The sequence below is a fragment of the Mus caroli genome, chromosome 17 (genome assembly GCF_900094665.2).
Source record: "Mus caroli chromosome 17, CAROLI_EIJ_v1.1, whole genome shotgun sequence".
In the NCBI taxonomy this organism is placed as follows: Eukaryota; Metazoa; Chordata; class Mammalia; order Rodentia; family Muridae; genus Mus; species Mus caroli.
This window is the reverse complement of record NC_034586.1, coordinates 76707325-76728499: the sequence shown is the minus strand read 5'-3', so window position 1 is coordinate 76728499 and position 21175 is coordinate 76707325. Positions and strand designations below refer to the sequence as shown.

The 21175-nt window shown below is 43.4% G+C and overlaps 1 protein-coding gene across 2 annotated transcripts in view; it reads right to left on the bottom strand.

Annotated features, from left to right (window-relative positions):
- Positions 1-21175, bottom strand: part of Tmem178a (transmembrane protein 178A) — a 57732-nt gene that overhangs the window by 1620 nt on the left and 34937 nt on the right. For both annotated transcript variants that reach the window (XM_021149989.2, XM_029471669.1), the window contains exons 2-3: positions 15044-15157; positions 11163-11300 (exon numbers count right to left, since the gene is read on the bottom strand). In XM_021149989.2, the coding sequence (XP_021005648.1) occupies positions 11163-11300; positions 15044-15157 (252 nt within the window). The remainder of the gene's footprint in view (positions 1-11162; positions 11301-15043; positions 15158-21175) is intronic.

Below are 21175 nucleotides of genomic sequence, written 5' to 3'. Positions count from 1 at the left end.
GAGCTCAACCAGGTAGAGCAAGCTGGTTGGATAGTGAGCCCCAGACATCCATTTCTCTGTCTCCCCAGCGTTGGGGATTAAACTCCAGTTCTCAAGAAAACCAGCATGCTAACAATGTTGTTGTCTGCCAGGCCATCGTTTGTTGTTGTTTGTTGTTTGTTTTTCTGTGACACTGTTTCTTTTAGCCCAGGCTGCCATGGAACTCACAAGTCAGGAGGATGACCTTGCGTGTCTGACCATCTATCCTGTCACCACTGCTGGAGTGCTGGGATCAAGGGCTTGTACCACCAAGCCTGGTTTTAGGTAATGCTGGAGACTGTACCCAGGGCTTCTGACATATTAGGCAAGCACCCTACTTTCGGAGTGACATTCCATCTCTCAACAATTCTGTTTTTAGTGGAATAAAAATCTAACATCTCTCAAATCTAACATAAAACAAACACATTCTTTGCTCTATACCAGACCTATGTTTTCATATAGCTGCAATCATTATACAAATATATTATCCTATTTTAACGATGATCATTATATTCACCATATTGCCTGTAAAGCTACATGAATTATTAGAAGTGACCACTTTTTGGAGGATAGACCTTCAGCAATTAAAAAAAAATAAAATAATGAATACTTCCAAATACTATAAATTAAGTCTAGGAATTTGGGATTGATGTAAATATCTTAGTAATGATACTGTTCACTTCAATCATGCAAATTTTAATTAATTTGAGCGGTAAGAAAAAATATATATACCACATATACATATATATGCATATATATAATATATATAGTACATACGTGATATATATGCCAAAATTTACCTTATTATGTCAATATGTATATAAATAATTGTCATTCAAAAACACTAAAATCAGGATTGGACAGACAAAACAAAGGTCATTTGATAAAGTTCTTGTTTTGCAAGCATGAAGGTCTTGGTTTGATACCAACATAAAAAGTCAATCCTGTGCCACCTACTTAAAAATCACAGCTCTAAATAGATAAAGATAGGCAGAGAGCTATTCTTCTGGCTTGCTAGGCAGCTAGCCTAGCTCACCAAGCCAGTAAGGGACACTGTCAAAGTACAAAACACAAAACTGGTCACCTGAGGTTACCATCTGACTTCCAACATGTAAGGATGCACGTGTGCAAGCACACTCATGTGCACACACACACACACACACACACCACACATACACACATATATACACATACCACACCACACACACACACTCACACACACACACACACACACACACACCACTCACACACATACACACATATATACACATACCACACCACACACACACACACTCACACACACACACACATACACACATATATATACATACCACACCATACACAACACACACACATACACACACCACACACACACACTCACACACACACTCACACACACACACACTCACTCACACACACACACACGCACACACACACGCATACACCATAGACCAGAACCTCAATAAAAGAGCTTTTTAGTGCTCAAGAGATGATCCCTTAGGGACAATTTATCAGGGTGGGCAAAGGATGAGAACAGTGTGTTTGTTGAATTCATGAAATAAGACAAATGAAGACAGAAACTGGCATCAAATCAAGTGTCAGAATGTCTTAACCCCATGGAGTCCCTCATCACACCCTGGATTATCCCTGTGGACAAAGGAAGTGGCATCTGTTTGCTAGAAAATGGCTTTCCATACCCTTGGGGATACACGGGGCACAGATCTTAGAACTGAAAAGATAGAGGCAAAAAGAAGCCAGAGCCCAACCTCTGTTTTAATCTGCAGCTCCCGAGATCAAAGCCACTAGTGAAGAAACAAGCCGGGAGCAGGCAGCAACCGGGACGATGACGATCACCCTGGCGCCACTTCACAAGCTCTGGGCTCCGGCTTCGTCCGCATCATGCTAGGGAATATTACTTAAATCTTCCTCCAGATGTGCACTTGGAAAATAAATAGTCTGGGTTTTTTATTTCTTTGTTTTGTTTTGTTTTTTAATAAAAAAAAAAAACAAAAGTGCTCTATCTGAGATAATTTGCTATTTCCTACTCTTTGCCTGGCTTTCATTCTAATCTCTAAAATAAATGATTTTGTTTTTCTGAACTGGATAAAGTAATATCTATTGACTTCTTTCTGCCATTTCTTCTTCTTCTTCTTCTTCTTCTTCTTCTTCTTCTTCTTCTTCNTTCTTCTTCTTCTTCTTCTTCTTCTTCTTCTTCTTCTTCTTCTTCTTCTTCTTCTTCTTCTTCTTCTTCTTCTTCTTCTTCTTCTTCTTCTTCTCCTTCTTCTCCTCCTTCTCCTTCTCCTTCTCCTTCTCCTTCTCCTTCTCCTTCTCCTTCTCCTTCTCCTTATCCTTATCCTTATCCTTATCCTTATCCTTCTTCTTCTTAAACAGCAGATGTACCAATGGAGTTGTCCACAAGGGAAACTAGGATGGAAATCATTCTTTTTTATCAGGGAATAGACCATTTAAAAGAATACATCCCTGCTTTTACTAAGCCCTGTAAAGAGCCGTCCTTACATCTGTGCACATGATTGCGCTGACAAGAAAAGCCATGTTTGTGCACAGCAAGGCCCTAAAGGAATGCTAAAACAATACGGCTGTTGGGGGTTGGGGGGAATTGATCTCTGGAGAATCAACAGGTAGACCATCATGGTGGAACAATGGCCCAGGGAAAACCCACTTCAGCTCACTCTCCGATGTCTGCATACAGCTGACTGCCTAAAAGCAGCCTTTTTACCAGCAGTGCAGTCTTCATGACCTCTGAAAGCTTCAGTTCAACTTAGACTTCCCAAGCATGCTTTGATGGCAAAACACACAGGGCTGGGCTGCAAGAACCACTCACTCGAGTCTCAGCTCTATGTGACCCTGATATCGCCGAGTGTTCCTTTGAGTCTTAGTGTAGCACAGGGCTTAGCAACAACACAAGTCTCTTATGGTGTCAAACGCTCATAATTCTGCTAATCCAAAATAAGACCCGGAATAAGTTTATTTTCTAAGACATCTTCGTGACTACAGCACTGTTAGGAAACTAAGCTCAAAAAGAAAAAAAAGCAACAGCTTGCATCTGTTGCTTTCTGAATAAATGTTGATTTTTTTTTTATGAACGCCCCTACCTTCTACCAACTCTATGAAACTGTTTTTGGAGTGATGCATTCTATTATCACACCCCATGTTCGTGCTGGATAAGAAAAGGTGAAGACATGACCAGAGAGAAGGTTTCTATTTGCCTTGTGCCTTGAATGAGTATTTCCTGGGCCCTAGGTGAGTGCAGACCTCAGGGACACTGTATGGAGTGTCTCTAACTGGAGTTCGTTCTTTCTCCAAGATGGCAGGGTCGGAAGCTCCTTAAAGCTAAAATCTGTTCTCCCTTCCCCCAGTCCAGTGGGCAAAATACAGATTATGTTTGCATGCTTTCAGTTTCCACCCTCACTCTCAGATCCAACTTGTGTTGTTATGGTTGGTAGCTTAAATGTCTGTCAAAGGCCATGTGTCAAAGCTTTGTTTATCTGCTTGTGAGTGCTCAATATAAGAATAATAACTGTGTGTCAGTGGTGGGCCTGAGAAAGGAAGCTGACACATAATTATCCCATGAGCCAAGTCAGGAGAAAAGGGAAGACAGTGGTGGGGGTGGGGGAGGGGGAGGGGAATTAACGTTAGCTTCTTTTTCCAGATCTTGAATCACAGCACCAAATGTTAACTATAATAATAAAATGGAGTAGCCGGCAGGAGAACAGCAGGTGGTTATGTGTCAGCCTCCTTTCTGGGGATGACCACTTTGTTACTACATGTAACAGTGAGAGTGACTGGGAGGCAGAGGCACCTTTGGCAACTGGTAGAAGAAAGTCAGGTCACCTGAGGTATACTCTTAAGGGGCTGTTGGAATGCCATGTGCTCATTCTGTCTATATGCCCCAAACAACGGGGCCAAGAGACCATGAATTAAAACTCTGAAACCATGAACCCAAGGACAAAACAAAACAAAACTGTCATGGTTTGGATAGGCTTGGTCCAGGGAATGGCCCTATTAGGAGGTGTGTTCGTGTTGGAGTAGGTGTGTCGCTGTGGGCATGAGCTTTATGACCCTCATCCTAGCTACCTGGAAGCCAGTCTTCTCCTAGCTGCCTTCAGATGGAGATGGAGAACTCTCAGCTCCTTCTACATCATGTCTACGTCAATGCTGCCATGCTCCCACATTGATGATGATGGACTGAAACTCGGAACTGGAAACCAGCCTCAATTAAATGTTGTCCTTATAAAAGTTGTCTTGGTCACGGTGTCTGTTCACAGCAGTCAAACCCTCACTAAGACAAAACCAAAACTTTTCTTCTTTTTCAAGTATTTTGTCATACTGACAGAATGCTAAGACACTTTGCAAATTGAATTGTCCCTTTCTCTTATTTTCTCTTTCTTGCTTTTATTTAGCCTATCATGAAAATACATATGTCCCAGCTACTCAGGTCCTTTTCGGAAGAGGTATTCCTCAAACTGATGTCTCTCGTGAAATGATGTAAGGGAGAGCAGGCCAAGTGGCCCGCCCATCCATGTGCCCCCTGTCTGCTCTTCCTTCTTCTCACAAGCCCTCCAAGCTCATCCAAGGTGAGGTGGATTCAGAGGCAAACCACCATGATGTTGAGACCCTCTGGCTGTGCCTTCCCTACTTCTAAAAGCTCCTCTGAGTTGTTCTGGTTGACAGGGGAGAAGAAGAGAGATGAACAAGAAGAGCTGTTCCATCCATCCAGACCCTCACATCCTTGAGGACACCTGCAAATGCCTGGTGGCTATAGCTGTTCTTGGTGCAATGGAAATGTACTGAGAGAACACAAGCTTTTACTACAAGATTATGTAAAAAAAAAAAAAAAAAGAACTTGTCCTGCTCAAGCTACTACTAAAAGAAAAATCCCCCTGGACATAGTGGCACACACTTTTAATCCCAGCACGTGGGAGGCAATGGAATGCCCCACACCTCTGTGAGTCTGAGGCCAGCTTCGTATATATACATGAGTTCCAGGACACACAGAGCTACATAGTGAGACCTTGTCTTGAAACAAACAAACAAATCCTAAATTTGCTTACTCTAGGAAAAAAAAATATTTCAATAATAAAGACATGCCAACTGCAGCCAGATCCATGGTTTAGGTCAGTTTTTATATGATGATATCTCTTAGGCCCCCCACACATCTTACCATGTTCAAGTGCATGGGCTAGGTAAAGGTACCATAACAATGTACTACAGACAAGGAGACTTTAAAAAAAAAAAAAAAAAAAGCTGTTTTCTTAGAATTCCAGAGGCTGTGAATTAAGTTCAAGGCAACAACATGATGGTTTGCCTCTGAACCCACCTCACTTTGGACATGGCTGCCTTCTCCTCATGTCTTCACAAGTAACTCTTCAAATCCCCTACTCTATGACCCACACTATCCATACTGGCTTAAGACACAATATACTGCCCTAATTTACTGTGAGTTTCTCTTTTTTAAAAAAAATATTTATTTATTTATTATATGTAAGCACACTGTAGCTGTCTTCAGACACTCCAGAAGAGGGCATCAGATTTTTGTTATGGATGGTTGTGAGCCACCATGTGGTTGCTGGGATTTGAACTTAGGGCCTTTGGAAGAGCAGTCGGCGCTCTTAACCACTAAGCCATCTCACCAGCCCCCGTGAGTTTCTCTTTAAAAACCCTGTTTCCCAGTTAAGTCACACTCTGAGTTTCTGGGAACTTGTAATTTAACATACAAGTTATGGGAAACAAAGCGTATCCCTTATTATTTTCTGTGTTTGAGTCTGCTAACTGAATGGAGTATACTTCTATTATTTTATAGGTCTTACAAGCCTGTACTATCTTAATATAGTACATTACCACTTCCTTACTATCCTTTATGTCCTGGACCTAGTTCTGGTTAGATGAGAGTTAGTTTCATGTGATCTTCTTGTTCAGGAACCCGAACCCAAACTGTTCTGTCCACGTCCCACCATGCATTGCAAGCAGACATAGTGGATACTTTATGGATTCTCTGTAATTTCGACATATTGGCTAACAGACATAAGCTCATAGAGTCAAGAAAGCCCGATAAACAAAACTGAAGACTACAATAAATTGATTAATACCCTCTTAAGAAGTAATTTGTGGAGGCTGGAGTGATGGCTCAGTAGTTAGGAGCTTTTGTTGCTCCTGGAGAATCAGGGTTTGATTCCCAGCACCCATATAGTGGCTCTGTACCTCTAGTTCCAAGGGATCCAATGCCCTCTTCTGGTCTCTATGGACACTGCATGTGTATACTGCGCAAATATACACACAGGCAAAACCACTTATACACACAAAATAAAAATACATCTTCCTTAAAAACTTTTTTCTATTAAAAAGTAGTTCATACCAAATTGTCCCATGAAGGACTTAAGCTACTCAACAGGTTACTTCAGACGATACTGGATGTTTATCAGTAGCAACCTACTTCACGCAAGGTACAAAGTGGGCATGCAGTTATTCTTGCATTCAGGAAGTCCAAAAGCTACAGGCTATCTTGAGGATCCAGTAGAGAGAGAGGTTAGCTTTCCAGTCTTTCCTCCTTTCTTCCCTTCCCTCCATCTTCTCCCCCAACAAGCAAATCCTTCTAGCCTATCTGGTGGCCCCAGGAGAGAGAGGTTCCTCTGTCTTGGGCTTGCTCCTGGACATCGTTGGGAATATCTTCAAAGGATGAATAATTACTGGCTTCCTGATAACCCCTGCATGTGGCTACTTCCCTTATAAAATATTAAAGGGTTTTTTGCCGATATTCTTAATTAGAGCACACCATGACATCACAGAAGAGCAGGACTGGAGGGGATATTTTTAGATCGGGACAGCAAATAAATTCATGCCACCATCCCAGATCATCAGCCTGATTTCCTGCCCTAAAACCTCGAGGTGCCCATGGCCAGCTAGGAAAATGTAATTAGGGTAACCGAGGCTCATTCTTTTATGACCTCCCTCCTTTGATGTGCTTAAAAGGCTGAAGAGCAGAAGTTGCTTCATTCCACTTAGCTTGCTTGATAAATAACCAACTACAACACCCAAAGGCATAAACATCGATTTTCTTTTCCCTATGCCTTTAACAGATAGCTTGCCCATCATTCTGGTCTTCTTGCCCTTTCAGCAAAACAGACTTGCTCCTTTTCACATAGATTACTCAAAAGGCCTCATCTCTGTTGTCTGAACTTAATGGTGTGGCAGGCCTACTAGAGGCAGAGAAAATGTATAAAAATAAGCAAACAAACACAATGAAATGATACACAATCTGCAATTCCTTAACAAAAAAAAATCTAATCTTTTTCTTCAATATTGCATTCATTTCCTTGAGAGGCAAAGTATTCCCCTCCCTGAGGTAAGGTTATTACAGTCCCCACTGATCCAGCTCAGTGTGGATATTTATGCATTTTGTTGCAGAAATGTTAATGTATGTGATTTTGCAACAATGCCCCAAACCTTGCTGACATCCTAGATAAAACAGAATATATATGCCATATTCTCTTTCTAAAATAAAATATTTAGGTCTTGAATTCCAAAACACACTTAGTCCCCAGGGTTTTAGATAATGTATTAAGGGCCCATGGTTTAGGACTGTAGTTGATGGATAGCCTAGATCATTCCAGGATAAGACCTACTTCAGCAGGCTCCTTTTATTTAGATGCATTGAAGCAAAAGAAGGGCTGGGCCAGGATGGATGCTAACTGCTCCTGATGCTTTGAGGGGGCTGCCTGGACGCTCTCTTCCTCTGCTGGGGCCAGGATGGATGCTAACTGCTCCTGATGCTTTGAGGGGGCTGCCTGGACACTCTCTTCCTCTGCTGTCAGGAGAGTATCACACCCTATGTGTGCTCTCCCAGAAGGCTTCAGTCCATGAAAAACAATGGATACGGTTGGTAGTGAGATCTGCACCAAGGGAGGAGAATTGAATACAAACTTTATTCTATTTTTTGAGATTTCTGGTATATTAAAAAAAAATTAGTTAAGTGCCAAGGAGTCATTTCAGCAGATAAAGGCACTTACGAAGCTTGAGTTTAATCCTGGGAAACCACAGGGTGGAAGGAAAAAACTGAAGGAAACAACTTGTCTTCTGACAACATACACACCCACACACACCCACACACACACACACACACACACACACACTGTAATAAAAAGATAGATTAAAACTCTATAACAAATAAAATTATATTAAAGCTGATAATATTGCATGGATTAACTCTTTAATGGTAACAACTGCAGCTATGTTACTATGGTCATCTAATAGAGTGCTTCAGTTATTTATGTGTCTATGTGTATGTGCACGAATGTATGAATGTGCACGGGTACATGGAGGTGTCAGGACAACCCTGGTGTCATCCTCAGAAACTCTGCTCACCATTTTTTTTTTTTTGAGACCAGAGCTCTTATTGGCCTGGTGCTTACCAAATAGGTATGGCTGACGGGCCAGCAATCCCTAGAAAGCCTCTACTTCCCCATCACTGAGATTCTAAACACACAGCACTGCATCCAGAACTCTACTTTTTTAAAAGATTTATTTATTTATTATATATAAGTACACTGTAGCTATCTTTAGACACCCCAGAAGAGAGCGTCAGATCTCATTACGGATGGTTGTGAGCCACCATGTGGTGACTGGGATTTGAACTCAGGACCTCTGGAAGAGCAGTCGGTGCTCTTAACCACTGAGCCATCTCTCCAGACCCAGAATCCTATTTTTATTTGAGTTCAGAGGATTAAACTGAGGCCCTTATGCGTAGAGGCAGTCACTTTACTGAGTCAGTGGTCTCCCTGGTCCAGATGTTTCACTTAACGTGGAGAGCATATTCATAGTGCAATGGAAATGGCACGCTCTAGCAATGGGCAGGAGCTGAAGGCTGGAAAGAAGAGGTCTCGCTGACTCAGTCTTTCACGTCTGACCCTGTGCTTACCTGTGTAATCTCAGAGCATGTGATGTCATGGGTCTAATGCAAGCCTCTTGGAGGGTCCCCACCCCAGCCCCTTCTCCAAGGAACCCCCTCGCAAGGCTGCAGAGTGGGGTCTTGGCACACGGTGCTGCAGCCCAGCTCTCAGATACACACGGACAGATAGTCCAGAAGTGGGTGTTTCGCCTGCAGGTCATCACGGCTGCCTTGTGTGCCACATGGCAGGAGGAGGAAGACTGTGTTCTACACTCTCTGCTCTAACATCTCAACTGTCACATCACTGGGGTTCTCCACTGAAGGGCTGGCTAATCAGTTCAGGCAGAGAATGAAGACGCCAGCATATTAGAAGGGCTAAGTTTAGCATCAAAAATCTGTGGGAGGGCTGCTGTCTAGAGTTGGCGAAGACAGCCTGCTTAATTAGAATCAATGCTTTTAACCCTTCAGAGCTCTCGCTGCCTGGCATGGCTGAGGAGGTGCTCCAGCTAAGTTAGCTCCAGCTAACCACCTCCTCCTAACCCTGCAGAATCTACAGGGTTGTCAACTCTCTCAGGGTTCTGGAAGGAGTGTAAAGATGTTGTTTGCAGTAACAAACCAAAAGGAACTTCCCTGGGCCCCACTTCAAGTGACAGATGAGCAGAGTACCCTGAAAACTATCAGCCCTTCTGTGTGACTGACAGACACTGGACTTGAGTGAGCCTTCCTTTCTGCAAAACTCACCTCCTTGGCCTGTGCAGGAGAACTGGTAGAGCTGACTTTGTGGGGCCTTGTGATTTATTTCAACAATAACAATGGCTTCATACTCTGAACATCCTTTAAGTATTCACGAATCATCTAGAGTAAAAGGTGGTCTTCAAAAAACTCTTCTGTGGTATGGGGGCCTCTCCAGAGTTTGGAGGGAGTAACCAGGCATGATAGTGTACACATGGGAACTCCAGCACACAGGATGCAGGGGCAGGAAAGCTGTAAGTTTGAAGCCAGCCTGTATTACATGGAAGTTCCAGGCTTTTCAGAGCTACATAGCAAGATCTTATCTAAAAAAACCAAACAACAGCAAAACTAAAGCTGTTGGGGGAAAAGCCTACACATCTTTGATGCACATTGGGCTAGAACTCAAAACTTGCGGTATAACTAACAAAGGGGAGAAAAGGGGAAGAAATTTTTACTGACTGTGAAGCCCCAGGAGTCTTTGGGCCAGAATCTGAGGTAGTGTTGGCTCTTCTGCTGGGACTACAACTACGTTGGGAAACTTAATTTGGCTTTCTCTCATTATTCACACTTGAACTTCCTGTGAAGGTTGAAAACACAGCCTCCTTCAGCTAGCCATTGACCCAACTCCCAACTCTTTTATAGACAAAAAGACCCTTTACTTGTTAACCAACCAACCAAACCAATGCAACAACCAACCAAATCTAGCCACGTTTGCACACCCCTCATGTTTTAAGTAAAGTCATCCTTCCATTAAACAGTCTCCAGAACTTTCACTTTAAATTCATGCTCCTCTCTCTTCTCTTTATTAAGAGATCTCTAAAGATTTGGTCCTGACCATGGCTCTCACTTTGTGTGGTTCCTTTCTGTCTCCTACCTCTCTTCCTTCTCAGAACGTGCTCATCTGACTCCTGCTCAGAAGTCAGGGCTGGTGGCATCTTCAGCCCACAAGTTGTCTTCTGACTTCTGGCCGCTTCTCGTGATTTTACTCAGAAACTGCTGTCTCAGCATCTCCCAACCCAATTGTACCCCGCTCTTCTTCACAGTTTTTATTGCTATCACAAATCATTTCTTATGTCTCTCCACAATAAAAAAAAAAAAATGGGCAGGGATGCTGCCTGCTCTCTATGTCTCTAAGACCAAGAGCAGCCCTTGACACAAGAAATTCTCCAACAGTAATGCCAAGGACACGTCCCCGGTACATAGACTATGAGGGGACTTTTAGCTACTGACCTTTCTCCCCAAGACATAGAATTAAGCAATAAGGCAGAAAATGCCAGCATCGACTCCAATTGAGAATGAATGCAGGACCCTTCCCTCTGACCTACTAATGCTACTGTGGGAAAATTGACCAGTGCCCTTTGTACTCTGCTCCCTTTAAATTCTTTGTTTTCTACCAAAGATGAATGAGCTTCTGCTTGCTCGCTCCTCACCACCGAAACCAAAATTAATAGTGATATGACCGAGCCCGAGTACTGTGCCACAGGGAGGAGGCTGTCGGTATACAGTTTACCTGTCATGAGGAATAGGAGTCCGGCCACGTGCTGAGTCAGGCTTTCCTCCCAGAAGAAGCTGACGGTGGCCACGATGCAGCCACACAGCAGGACAGCCACCGCCATGCCCAGGAAGCCAGCTGTTATTCTTCTTAGATCTAATCTCAAAACAGAAACAGATTGTAAAAATCAGAGGTCGGGTCAAGAAAGCTATTGAAAAATTACAGGACAAAGAATACCATATGCATTACGTGAAGAGGCTACCCCGGCAGGCATGGGGCCTTCAGGGTGAAGGATTTAGGGACCTCTGCTTCTGTGGATCTGTGGGGACATTGGCTATGGGTATCTGGGATGAGGAACCTTTGCCAGTGGACCCTTCTGGGTCTTTGGAGGAGTTGATGACACCTACAGAATAGACGAGGAAGGGGCTGGAGAGATGGCTCAGAGGTTAAGAGCACTGGCTGCTCTTCCAAAGGCCCTGAGTTCAAATCCCAGCAACCACATGGTGGCTCACAACCATCCGTAATGAGATCTGATGCCCTCTTCTGGTGTATCTGAAGACAGCTACAAGTGTACTTAGATATAATAAATAAAATCTTTAAAAAAAAAAAAAAAAGAATAGACAAGGAAACAACCCCAGCGGAAACACAAGTAACAAACACCGCGCACAGTAAATTAGGTGGGGATGATTCAAGAACCGCATCCGCAGCCTTCAAAGCGCAGCCCAGATGGAGGTCGGCTTCCACAGTGGCTGTTATTAACCTGGCTTCTCCTCTTTGGAGGAAAGAGCCTGGAAGGCCAATCGGGGTTTTGTCTGAGCATCTCAGATGCCAATTAGCTTCGTCTTCTTTATTCCCAGCTACTCATGTCTGTTTTCAAGAAGCATTTAAGAAAAGCATGAGAAAGTGCAGCCACCACAGGAAAGGAAGCAGCCTGAGGGGCCTGAAGCAGCGCAGCTAGCTGCGCATAAACACCCTCTCACGCTGCCTCAAGTACAAGTCTCCCAGCGGAGTGCCTATTTACCCAGGCGAAAGTCCCCTCCATACACCTAACTGAGAGTGTCTGTCTCGGCTGTTCCCAAGCTGTGAGACACAACCCTTTTGGGGGTCAAACAACCCTTTCACAGGGGTCACAAATCAGATATTCTGCATATCCTAAGTTACATTACAATTCATAACAGTAGCAAAATTACAATTGTGAAGCATCAATGGGAATAATTTTATGGTTGGGAGTCACCCCGTGAGGAACGGTGTGAAAGGGTCGCAGCATGAAGACAGCTGAGAACCACTGATTTATACCAAAAGGTGTCTCCCCCTTACAGCACATTGGTGATACTCAGGTTGCCTGTCTTCTGGTTATTTGACTTTTCACTGTTTCTTTCTGTCCTTCCTGCTTTTGCTTGTGTCTTTGTTTGGAACAACACATTCTTCTTAAAACAAGACACACACACACACACAATCCACCTGGGCCCCCTAAGGCCAGGCAACAAGTCTGAGCAAACTACACATGCAGTAGTGCTCAGCAGACTGTGGACTTTGGAGGATGGGTTACTGCTGTACTTAGGGGCCCTGGAGGGAAGATGGGCTACAGTGGCTTCCAATATTGGCCATAGCATCTTAGCCACAGACAGCTTTTCCTATTTCCTGGATTTTTGGTGTGTGGGTGTGGGTGTGATTGTTTGTTTGTTTGTTTGTTTGTTTGTCGAGACAGGGTTTCTCTGTGTAACTTTGGCTGTCCAGAAACTCTCTCTGTGCAAACAGGCTGACCTCAAACTCACAGAGTTCTGCCTGCCTCTGCCTCCTGAGTGCTGAGATCAAAGGCACATGCTATCACCTAACTTCGTTTCCATACTCTTTAGAAGGAAATTCTCATTTCTAGCTCAGAGCTTTTAAATTCTTTTAATCTGAATTAAAATGGGGCTTTTTCTCCCTCTCAGAAGAGAAAATATACATCGCAAAATAAGGAATTATGGATAGTAACAATTTTAAATATGTTGAATTAGTATTGGTAACAGGGTATAAATAGTTTGACATGGCCACATATGAGGAGAGTGACTAAATCATTTGCTGTGACATCCCAGTGCACTGTGATTCGGAAGTTCTATCTTCTGTAGGTACCACAAAACTCAAAGGTCAGACATGAACCACAGGAGCCTGGCATCAGCTCCAGACATGTTATCTTACTGGCAAATGTGGTATAGATCATCAAGTCTGGCTCTCTTAGAAACAGGCACGCAAGTGTGAAAACCATGTTTCTACTAGAAACTGCCCCTCCCCCACCCCAGGGTTAATGCTCAAATCATTGCCTAGCTGGGTAAAGAGGCTCAAACTTGTAGCGTTAAAGAGATGAGGTTCTTTGCAGGATCTTGTGATTTTTCTATCTGACCAAAGTCGATAATAATGAGACTGGTCTTCATAGACGCTCAAGACAAAGAACTCCAAACATGCCTATAGAAGAAGGAATGCCACTCAGATAAGACTCAGCTGGGTACTACTGAGAAGTACTTGTTCAAATTTGCCAGCAAGAAAGAACTTGGAAGAAGTTTATCATGGTTTCTGAAAATAAAGCACATTTTATCCATTCAGTGACTTTTCTTTCTTTCTTTCTTTCTTTCTTTCTTTCTTTCTTTCTTTCTTTCTTTCTTTCTTTCTTTCTTTCTTTCTTTTTTGAAACAGGGTTTCTCTGTAGTCTTGGATGTCCAGGAGCTCTCTCTACAGACCAGGCTGCCCTCAAACTTGAACAGAGATCCTTCTGCCTCCGCTGGATTTAAAAGTGTGCACCATCACTACCCAGTACTTATTCAGTGACTTTCTAAACCCTAAAGTAGTCATCAATATTCATATGAGATGCCACCTTGATGATGTATGAGCCTCCACGTTTGTAGTGGGAATCAAGACAGCCCTTTATTCCATGTGGCGATTTACTCAAAGAACAAGACAGTATCCACAGTGGCTTTCTCCATCTCAAACCACGACCACAGAACTCTTTGCTGCTTGCACTCTGGAAAAGACGGCAATGCTGACTTCTGACTCTGGGCCACACTGGAAAGAACATGGTGTCTTGTTTTGCTGTCACATGCCACTTGCCACGAGGCCGCTTGAATGAAGCACCTCCAGGTAAATAGCCACCCTTTTTAGTTTTGAACTGTCCGATTTTATCCAGACGTTCGCATTTCCTTGACAGTGAAAAGGAGCAGTTCTTTCCACGAAGATGCAGAGGTAAGGAGCACTCTCTTACCTCTGAGAAAGCTATGTCATATACTCACAAAGATATTTCAGCCAAAAGTGCAATGATCTGAGCTAAACACGGCAGCTAAAATAAATGTTATGTAGGAAAAGCAAAAATGAGAGCAACTGAGGAATAGTGTTGAGGTCAAGTCCGTATAGCTGCTAACTTTGTTTTTAAAAAGAGACTGGGATGGGTTAGGAAGAGGAAGATGGTTTAAAGCAAAAACACTGCTTCTGTTTATCTGAACTTGGTTCCCAGGACCCAGGTTGGGTGGCTCACAACCACTTGTCACTCCAGCTTCAGGGACATCTAGTGGTACTTCTGGCCTCTAAGGGCACCTGAACTCTCCTGCATAAATTCCCCTCACAATACACATAATTAAAAATTAAACTTACAAAAACAAAAACAAAAACAACCCAAAGTTCGGTTACCTGACGTTAGTTAACATTGCTACTTGGGTAGACAGCCACTTGGTCCGGTCATGTACTTTAACGCCTGGTTTTTCTCACACTTGAATTATAAACACACGGTGTTTACAGACTAGCAAACGGATGCCTGGGGTGTCTGGCCCAGTTCACTTGAGCCCAGAGGGTGCATAAGATACACACTTTTCTATCCAAACGCACTCGAGTGGTGGGGAATCTTTGTCTAATTCTTTCCCAGGAATACTTACGAAGCAGGTGCCATTCATCTTGCTGGATTGTCTTGGTTAAATTGAAAGGAATGTTTCTTAAGCGGATTGGCTGAGAAAAGTGGTACTTGATTGCTGTGCATCGCTGTGCAATACCTTGGAAAAAAAGAAGAAATGAGATTTACTAGCCTCTTCATTTGTAATAGAATTCTGGAGCCCAAGGCAGAATAATTTATCCTAAGCCAGGTTGAATGGGGAAGGAGCAGGGAATCTCTTGATTACTGTCATTAACAGAGGCAACTCATGGCAGCGAAAACCAAAAGCTTGAAATAGAGTTTTAAAATCACATTCCATTTTATATGCATTTATATATATATAAAATCACTAAATGCTTTTCAACACTGAGTTCATATGACCTTAAGCACATAACTATTGAGGGGGGGGTAGATATGCTCAAATGTACAAACGGTTGAAGAAAACCAGCTTAGAATTCTAAATGAATGCCTGAACACCCTGTTTGAATTTAATCTAGTTTCAAACTCTCAATTAAGTTTTTCCCAAAAATTCATTAGTATGTGTGTTATTTGGAAGCTAGAAGACATTTTTTCCTTAGACAACGTTGACACGGTGGTTTAGGAAGTAATTATAATTGATGAACATACGTTTACTTAGTCTTCCAAGAGGCTGTGTCATCCCTTAATGTCATTGACTTGAACTATGAATCTTGAGAAAGTCATTAGTCGTGATGGAAAAGGAACTTTTTCTTCCCCTCAGCTGGTGGCATAGCTGGTCCCATATATGATACCGCCATGTGTAGCCATGGGGTCGTGTGCACCCCTCATCCTCTGTACCCAGTGCTTCCATTGACTGGCTTTTGTGTCTATTCTTCCCTTCTAGCCTTCCAAATTCTATGAACAGCATCTATCGTCTCTTATAACTCAGCAACAAACCAAACATACTTCTCTGGGTCAGTCATCTCGGCCAGTTGTCTGGATAAATGCATCTCATTAAACTGACCTTAGAAACAGTGTGTGTGTGTGTGTGTGTGTGTGTGTGTGTGTGTGTGTGTGTGTGTTATAGCCCTTTAACTGCAGCAGCTGTTAACTAGAGAATCCTCACAGATGCCAATTAATTTCTAGTGGATAGACAGACTCCCAAGAAGTAAAAAGACAAAGTGGATTTTAAAAAAAAAATCATAAAGTAAAAGGAGATTAATCTTATAGAAATAAATACTTGGCAAACCTGCCAAACACTAACTAATATTAAATAGGACAGAAAAAAATATCCTAGGAAGACACAAACTCAAAGGCTAACTCAAGGCCATAGGTGAGCTATTCTGGCTGTATTTATAACAAGAAAAGGGATAGGGTTAGTAATTAGCTTAGTGAGACCAGCCCTATGAGGTAAAGCCCAAGACTTGGCTGATGAGTTTTACCAAATGTTTAAACAAGAATCAGCGCACCCTCTGACTCTTCAAAAACCAAACAGAAGTGGAGGAAATGATTCCCAACTGGATCTGAAATCAAGACATCACAAGAAAGAAAACTATATAATATCTTGTGTTTGTGCCTTGGGTGTCAGTCCTCAGGTGTTCTCTGCCATTTTTACCCGCCCACCCACCCTCTTTCTTCTTTCTTTCTTTCTTTCTTTCTTTCTTTCTTTCTTTCTTTCTTTCTTTCTTTCTTTCTTTCTTTCTTTCTTTCTTTGAGACAGGACCTCTCAATGACCTGGAACTCACTAATAGACTAGCTAGTCTGACCAGCCAGTAAGTCTTCAGGGATGAACCTGTTCCCAGTTTCCAAGTGCTGGGAGCATAACCTTCACCATCCATCCAGCCTGGATCTCAATCCCCCCCCACCCCCGGTCCTTAAAAAAAACCAAACAGACAAACAAAAAATATCATGGGTTCTGCAGATCAAAATTGTGTCCTCTTACACAACTCCAGGAAAATATGCCACTTTCTTTGATATTTTCTATGCAAAAACCCTTCCCAATACTAGCAATCTGAACTCAGCAACATGTAAAAAGCCATGCACCATGACCAGATGAGACACATGTCGGGAATACAAATGGGTTCACTATACAAAGTTCAGTTTATGCAGCATACCATGTATGGACCAGAAGACAGGGATGACCTGATCATCCCAATTACACATAAAAATTATCTAACAAAACCTCCGTGAGGGATGGGGAAATGGCTCAGCAGGCCAAGGGCTTGCCCCATCAGCATGATGGCTGGAGTTCAGATCCTCAACACCTACATAAATCCTAATCCCAGAAGAAGCCCAGAGAGAGAGAAGGTCCCCAGAGCAAGCTGACTAGCTGATCTGTTGGAACAGGCATGTTCAAGTATGGTGCTCTGCCTCAGTATCTCAGATGCAGAGTAATTTATGTGGATGGCCAACATCAAGCCCTGGTTTCTACCCGCATCCACATATACTTGTACCTCCACAAGGGGAGATACAGATATACCAATACACCACACTCATACACATACAAAAGTAATCCAATTGACATTCACCAACGACCCCAGGAATAATTATTCCACTAAACAGAAAACGTCTGAAGTTCAGAGGTTGAGTAATTAGCCTAGGCCACAGTACAATGACGTAAGCAAGTCTTAATGTGTGTGCGGTTAGACAAACTGAATTCTTTAACTTTTAGAAACGGGTGCTAATTCTATAGATTTCTACATTTATTGCTATTCTAAAGTAAAATGGTCAATTCGATATGAAAAATCAATTTTTTTCCAATTCAATACCAACATGAGCGCTTTTGGAAACAACGCTGCTTCCTGGCAGAGGGCTGTGTCTGCCTCCATTTTCCACACCTGTCGATACATATTATTTGGGGATTAGACCAGCTACATGGCTGACTCCATGGCTTCCCCACCTGCATCTCTTAGAAGCTGCCTCATGCTGGTGAAGAGGTACGGAATTGGGAAAACAAAACAAAAACCAGTTTTCTCAGACTCAGAAGGGTTTGCCTAGAACGACTTCTGCACTTAAGGCACTGTGTGCTCCCTTAAACCACTGCAAACATCCCTGGGGCTGATTCTTTCCTCTGTGCCTTGACAGTACCACGCAGTCCCCCAGGAGGCAGGGCTACAGGAAGAGGGCAATCGCCTGGCCGGTGCTCTGCTGGAGTGAGATTCGAGGCTAGACATCACCAGACACACTTCATATCCCTTGGATCTTAGTCTAATTGCCAAGGATGCTGACCGAGCATCCGGAGGTGGAAAGAGGAGGGAGCAGATCTAACGAGCAGCGCTCAAAGGTCTCAAAGATCAGAGGTCTGGTGGGGAAACCCTGATATCCTAAGCTCGGTGTACAAGAAAATGTCCTATGTTCCCAGTGCTCCACTCCTGGGGAAACAATGATCAGAGAGACTCCGGACTTTGGAGAAAGAGTGTGTGAAGGACGGATCCGAGGCCAGCCACAAGACTTCCGATGTCCTTCTCTTTAATAAGTGTTCTACCGCCACAGCACAAAGTGAGACAGATTTGAAGAGGAAAGTGTAATTATCAGGGTTTGGCTTCCTACAGCCCATGCATTAAGCCAATAAAAACGACACAGAAAAAGACCTGCTGGTGCTGGGTGGCTCGCCAAAGCTATTGACTCAGAGAGAAAGACATGGATGGACAGTCTACATGGGTGAGCATGAATTCCCTGTGGTGATGGTAAGGAGTGATACCGGCAAAATCCACTAGGAGGCGTTAGACCCCAGTGCTCTCAAAGCCACACAAGCAAACTCTGAAATCAACCTTGCTTTCTGGGCTTAGAAAGGACGAATCTGGCGCTCTGCAAAGGAACACAGAAAGCATGAGCTCATAGCACCAGATGGCATCGCACAATGAGGGGAAGAAGCATGCAGGGGGCTGAAAAGAACAAGCCATGGTCTATATTTGGTGAATAATTAGCTTCTTACAGGGCCAAGTAAAGCCCTGTAAAAAAAAAAAAACATAAAATAAGATATATAAATAAATACATTCTACTGGATGAGGAATGGAGCCTTTGGTCTGGTGAATCATTGCTGTTTCTACTGCTGACAATAGTGAACTAGCCCCATAGCTAGTGAGTCTCAGGGACACATGCCGAGGTTAAATAAGGGAGAGACACAGCAAGTAGGAGATACTACAAAACTCACAATAATTCAACACTGAGACGTCATTCGGGCTTCGAACCTGGGCAGAGAGACAGGACGTGAGTTTGAATTACAGCTGTGCAAATCCTTTAACCTGCGCCTGAGTTCCCTCTTTTATAAAAGCAGAGGCCTGATGGCATAGACTCTGTAGGGTTATTGTGAAGGGCTTAGCCCTTCATAGACCTCAATGCTGGACCATGAGTCATCTCTTGGCAAATGCTCACATTCATTAGATAGAACCACTGCCCCATACCAGGAGGCTGGACCCTAAATGGCCATCGCAGATTAGCTCATGTGTACAAAGGGATAAACAGAACCATGCAACAGTTGCCGGGGCAGTGATCCAACCACTGGTCCCACTTGCCTGTCCACTCCTGTCTTCTGTGCAAGACTCCCAGCACTGGGCTCCTGCAGAGATCGCCAACTAACAGTGATATCACTCTTCTCTCAGACAGCAGGCCACATATGTGCCACCGCTGGTCTAATCTGCTTTGTGATCACATACGGTGTCTGGGGCCTCAGTAATCCCTGAGAGGTCTGGAGAGATGGGCTCAGAGATAGGTTCGGTGGCTAAAAACATGGGCTGCTTTTACAGAAAACCTGGGTTTGATTCCAAGCACCCATGTGGTGACACATAGTCATCTATAAAACCACTTCCAAAAGATCTAGTAGCCTCTTTTGGTCTCTGAGAGCACCAGGCACACACATGGAAGACAGAGAAACATATAGGCAAGACACATACACATAAAATCCTTCCTTTAAAAAATAAGTTAAATGTAATTTGAAGTCATCTTCCTGTACTTTGCAGTATCACATTATATTGCTTTTTTTTAAAGATTTGTGTGCTTTTATTTATGCATATGATTGTGTTGCCTACACAAATGTATGCGCACTATGTGTCTATTGCCCAGGAAGGCCAGAAGGGGGAACCAGATATCCTGGAACTTGAGTTACTGGTGTGGTGCGCCATGGCCTGGGTTCTGGGTTCTGGATGCTCTGGAAGAGCAGTCTGGGGCCATCTCTCCTGCCCCCACTATATTTTTTACAACTCTCATTTTGAGAGAGGATCTCTTTACATAGGCCTGGTTGGCCTGGAGCTTGCTATTAGACCAGGCTGGCCTCTGCCTTCCAAGTGCTAGGATTACAGTTATGTGCCACTATTCCCAGCTTATGTGGGATTTAAATTAGTGGCTGTGAGTGTTTTACTTGCCATAATAGATGCATTTATTTAAAAATAAAGTGCTTGGCACATATAAGCATTATGTACTTATATTTATTACATAGCTTTAGTGTTCGGCCAATATGCCAGCTTTCAAATTTTGACAACTAAGAGAGAGAGGGAGAGGGAGAGAGGGAGAGGGAGGGGGACAGGGAGGGGGAGGGGGGAGGGGGAGGGAGAGGGAGAGGGAGAGGGAGAGGGAGGAGAACTCATACTCCTTCAGTGCATGATATTAGGGTTTCTGTGTATCATATCACACCGTGAGAACGTGTGAATGGCTTCCCATTGACTGGAATCTCTGTAGCCCTACCTTACTTACACTGGGAATAATTCCCAGAGGCCACTTCTGTCCTTCTTAAAAGTATTTCATGGCAGTGCTGTGCCTGTTTCCATGACCCTCCTATTCCTACAATGCTTGCCTTAAATTCCGCCCAAACACAGTTCTGTCTTCTTGAGCTCATGCCTTGGTTCCCGAGTACTGTCTTTGGTCTTTTCTGGTGGGTCAGAGAGTCACCTTCTCCGCTCATGACTCAACTCCCTTATAAGCAGAAGCTATGGCTTCTTTGTCAGAGTGCGGCATCTCTCAGGTAAGTCTGAAAAGGGTATAATAACAGCGAGGCCTCCGATACTTGAGAGTCTCTCGATGACAGGTCACGACAGTATGCACTCTTCCTAAAACACTTAAGGGCCACTTGGAATTCCGTAAGTGGCCCATGGGCAGAAAGTAAAGAACTCTTTGTTTCTTTAAAGCTCTGCCAGCACACACCCCAGTTTAAAGGGGAGATCGGCCCTAGGGTTACAGGCCAGGGCAG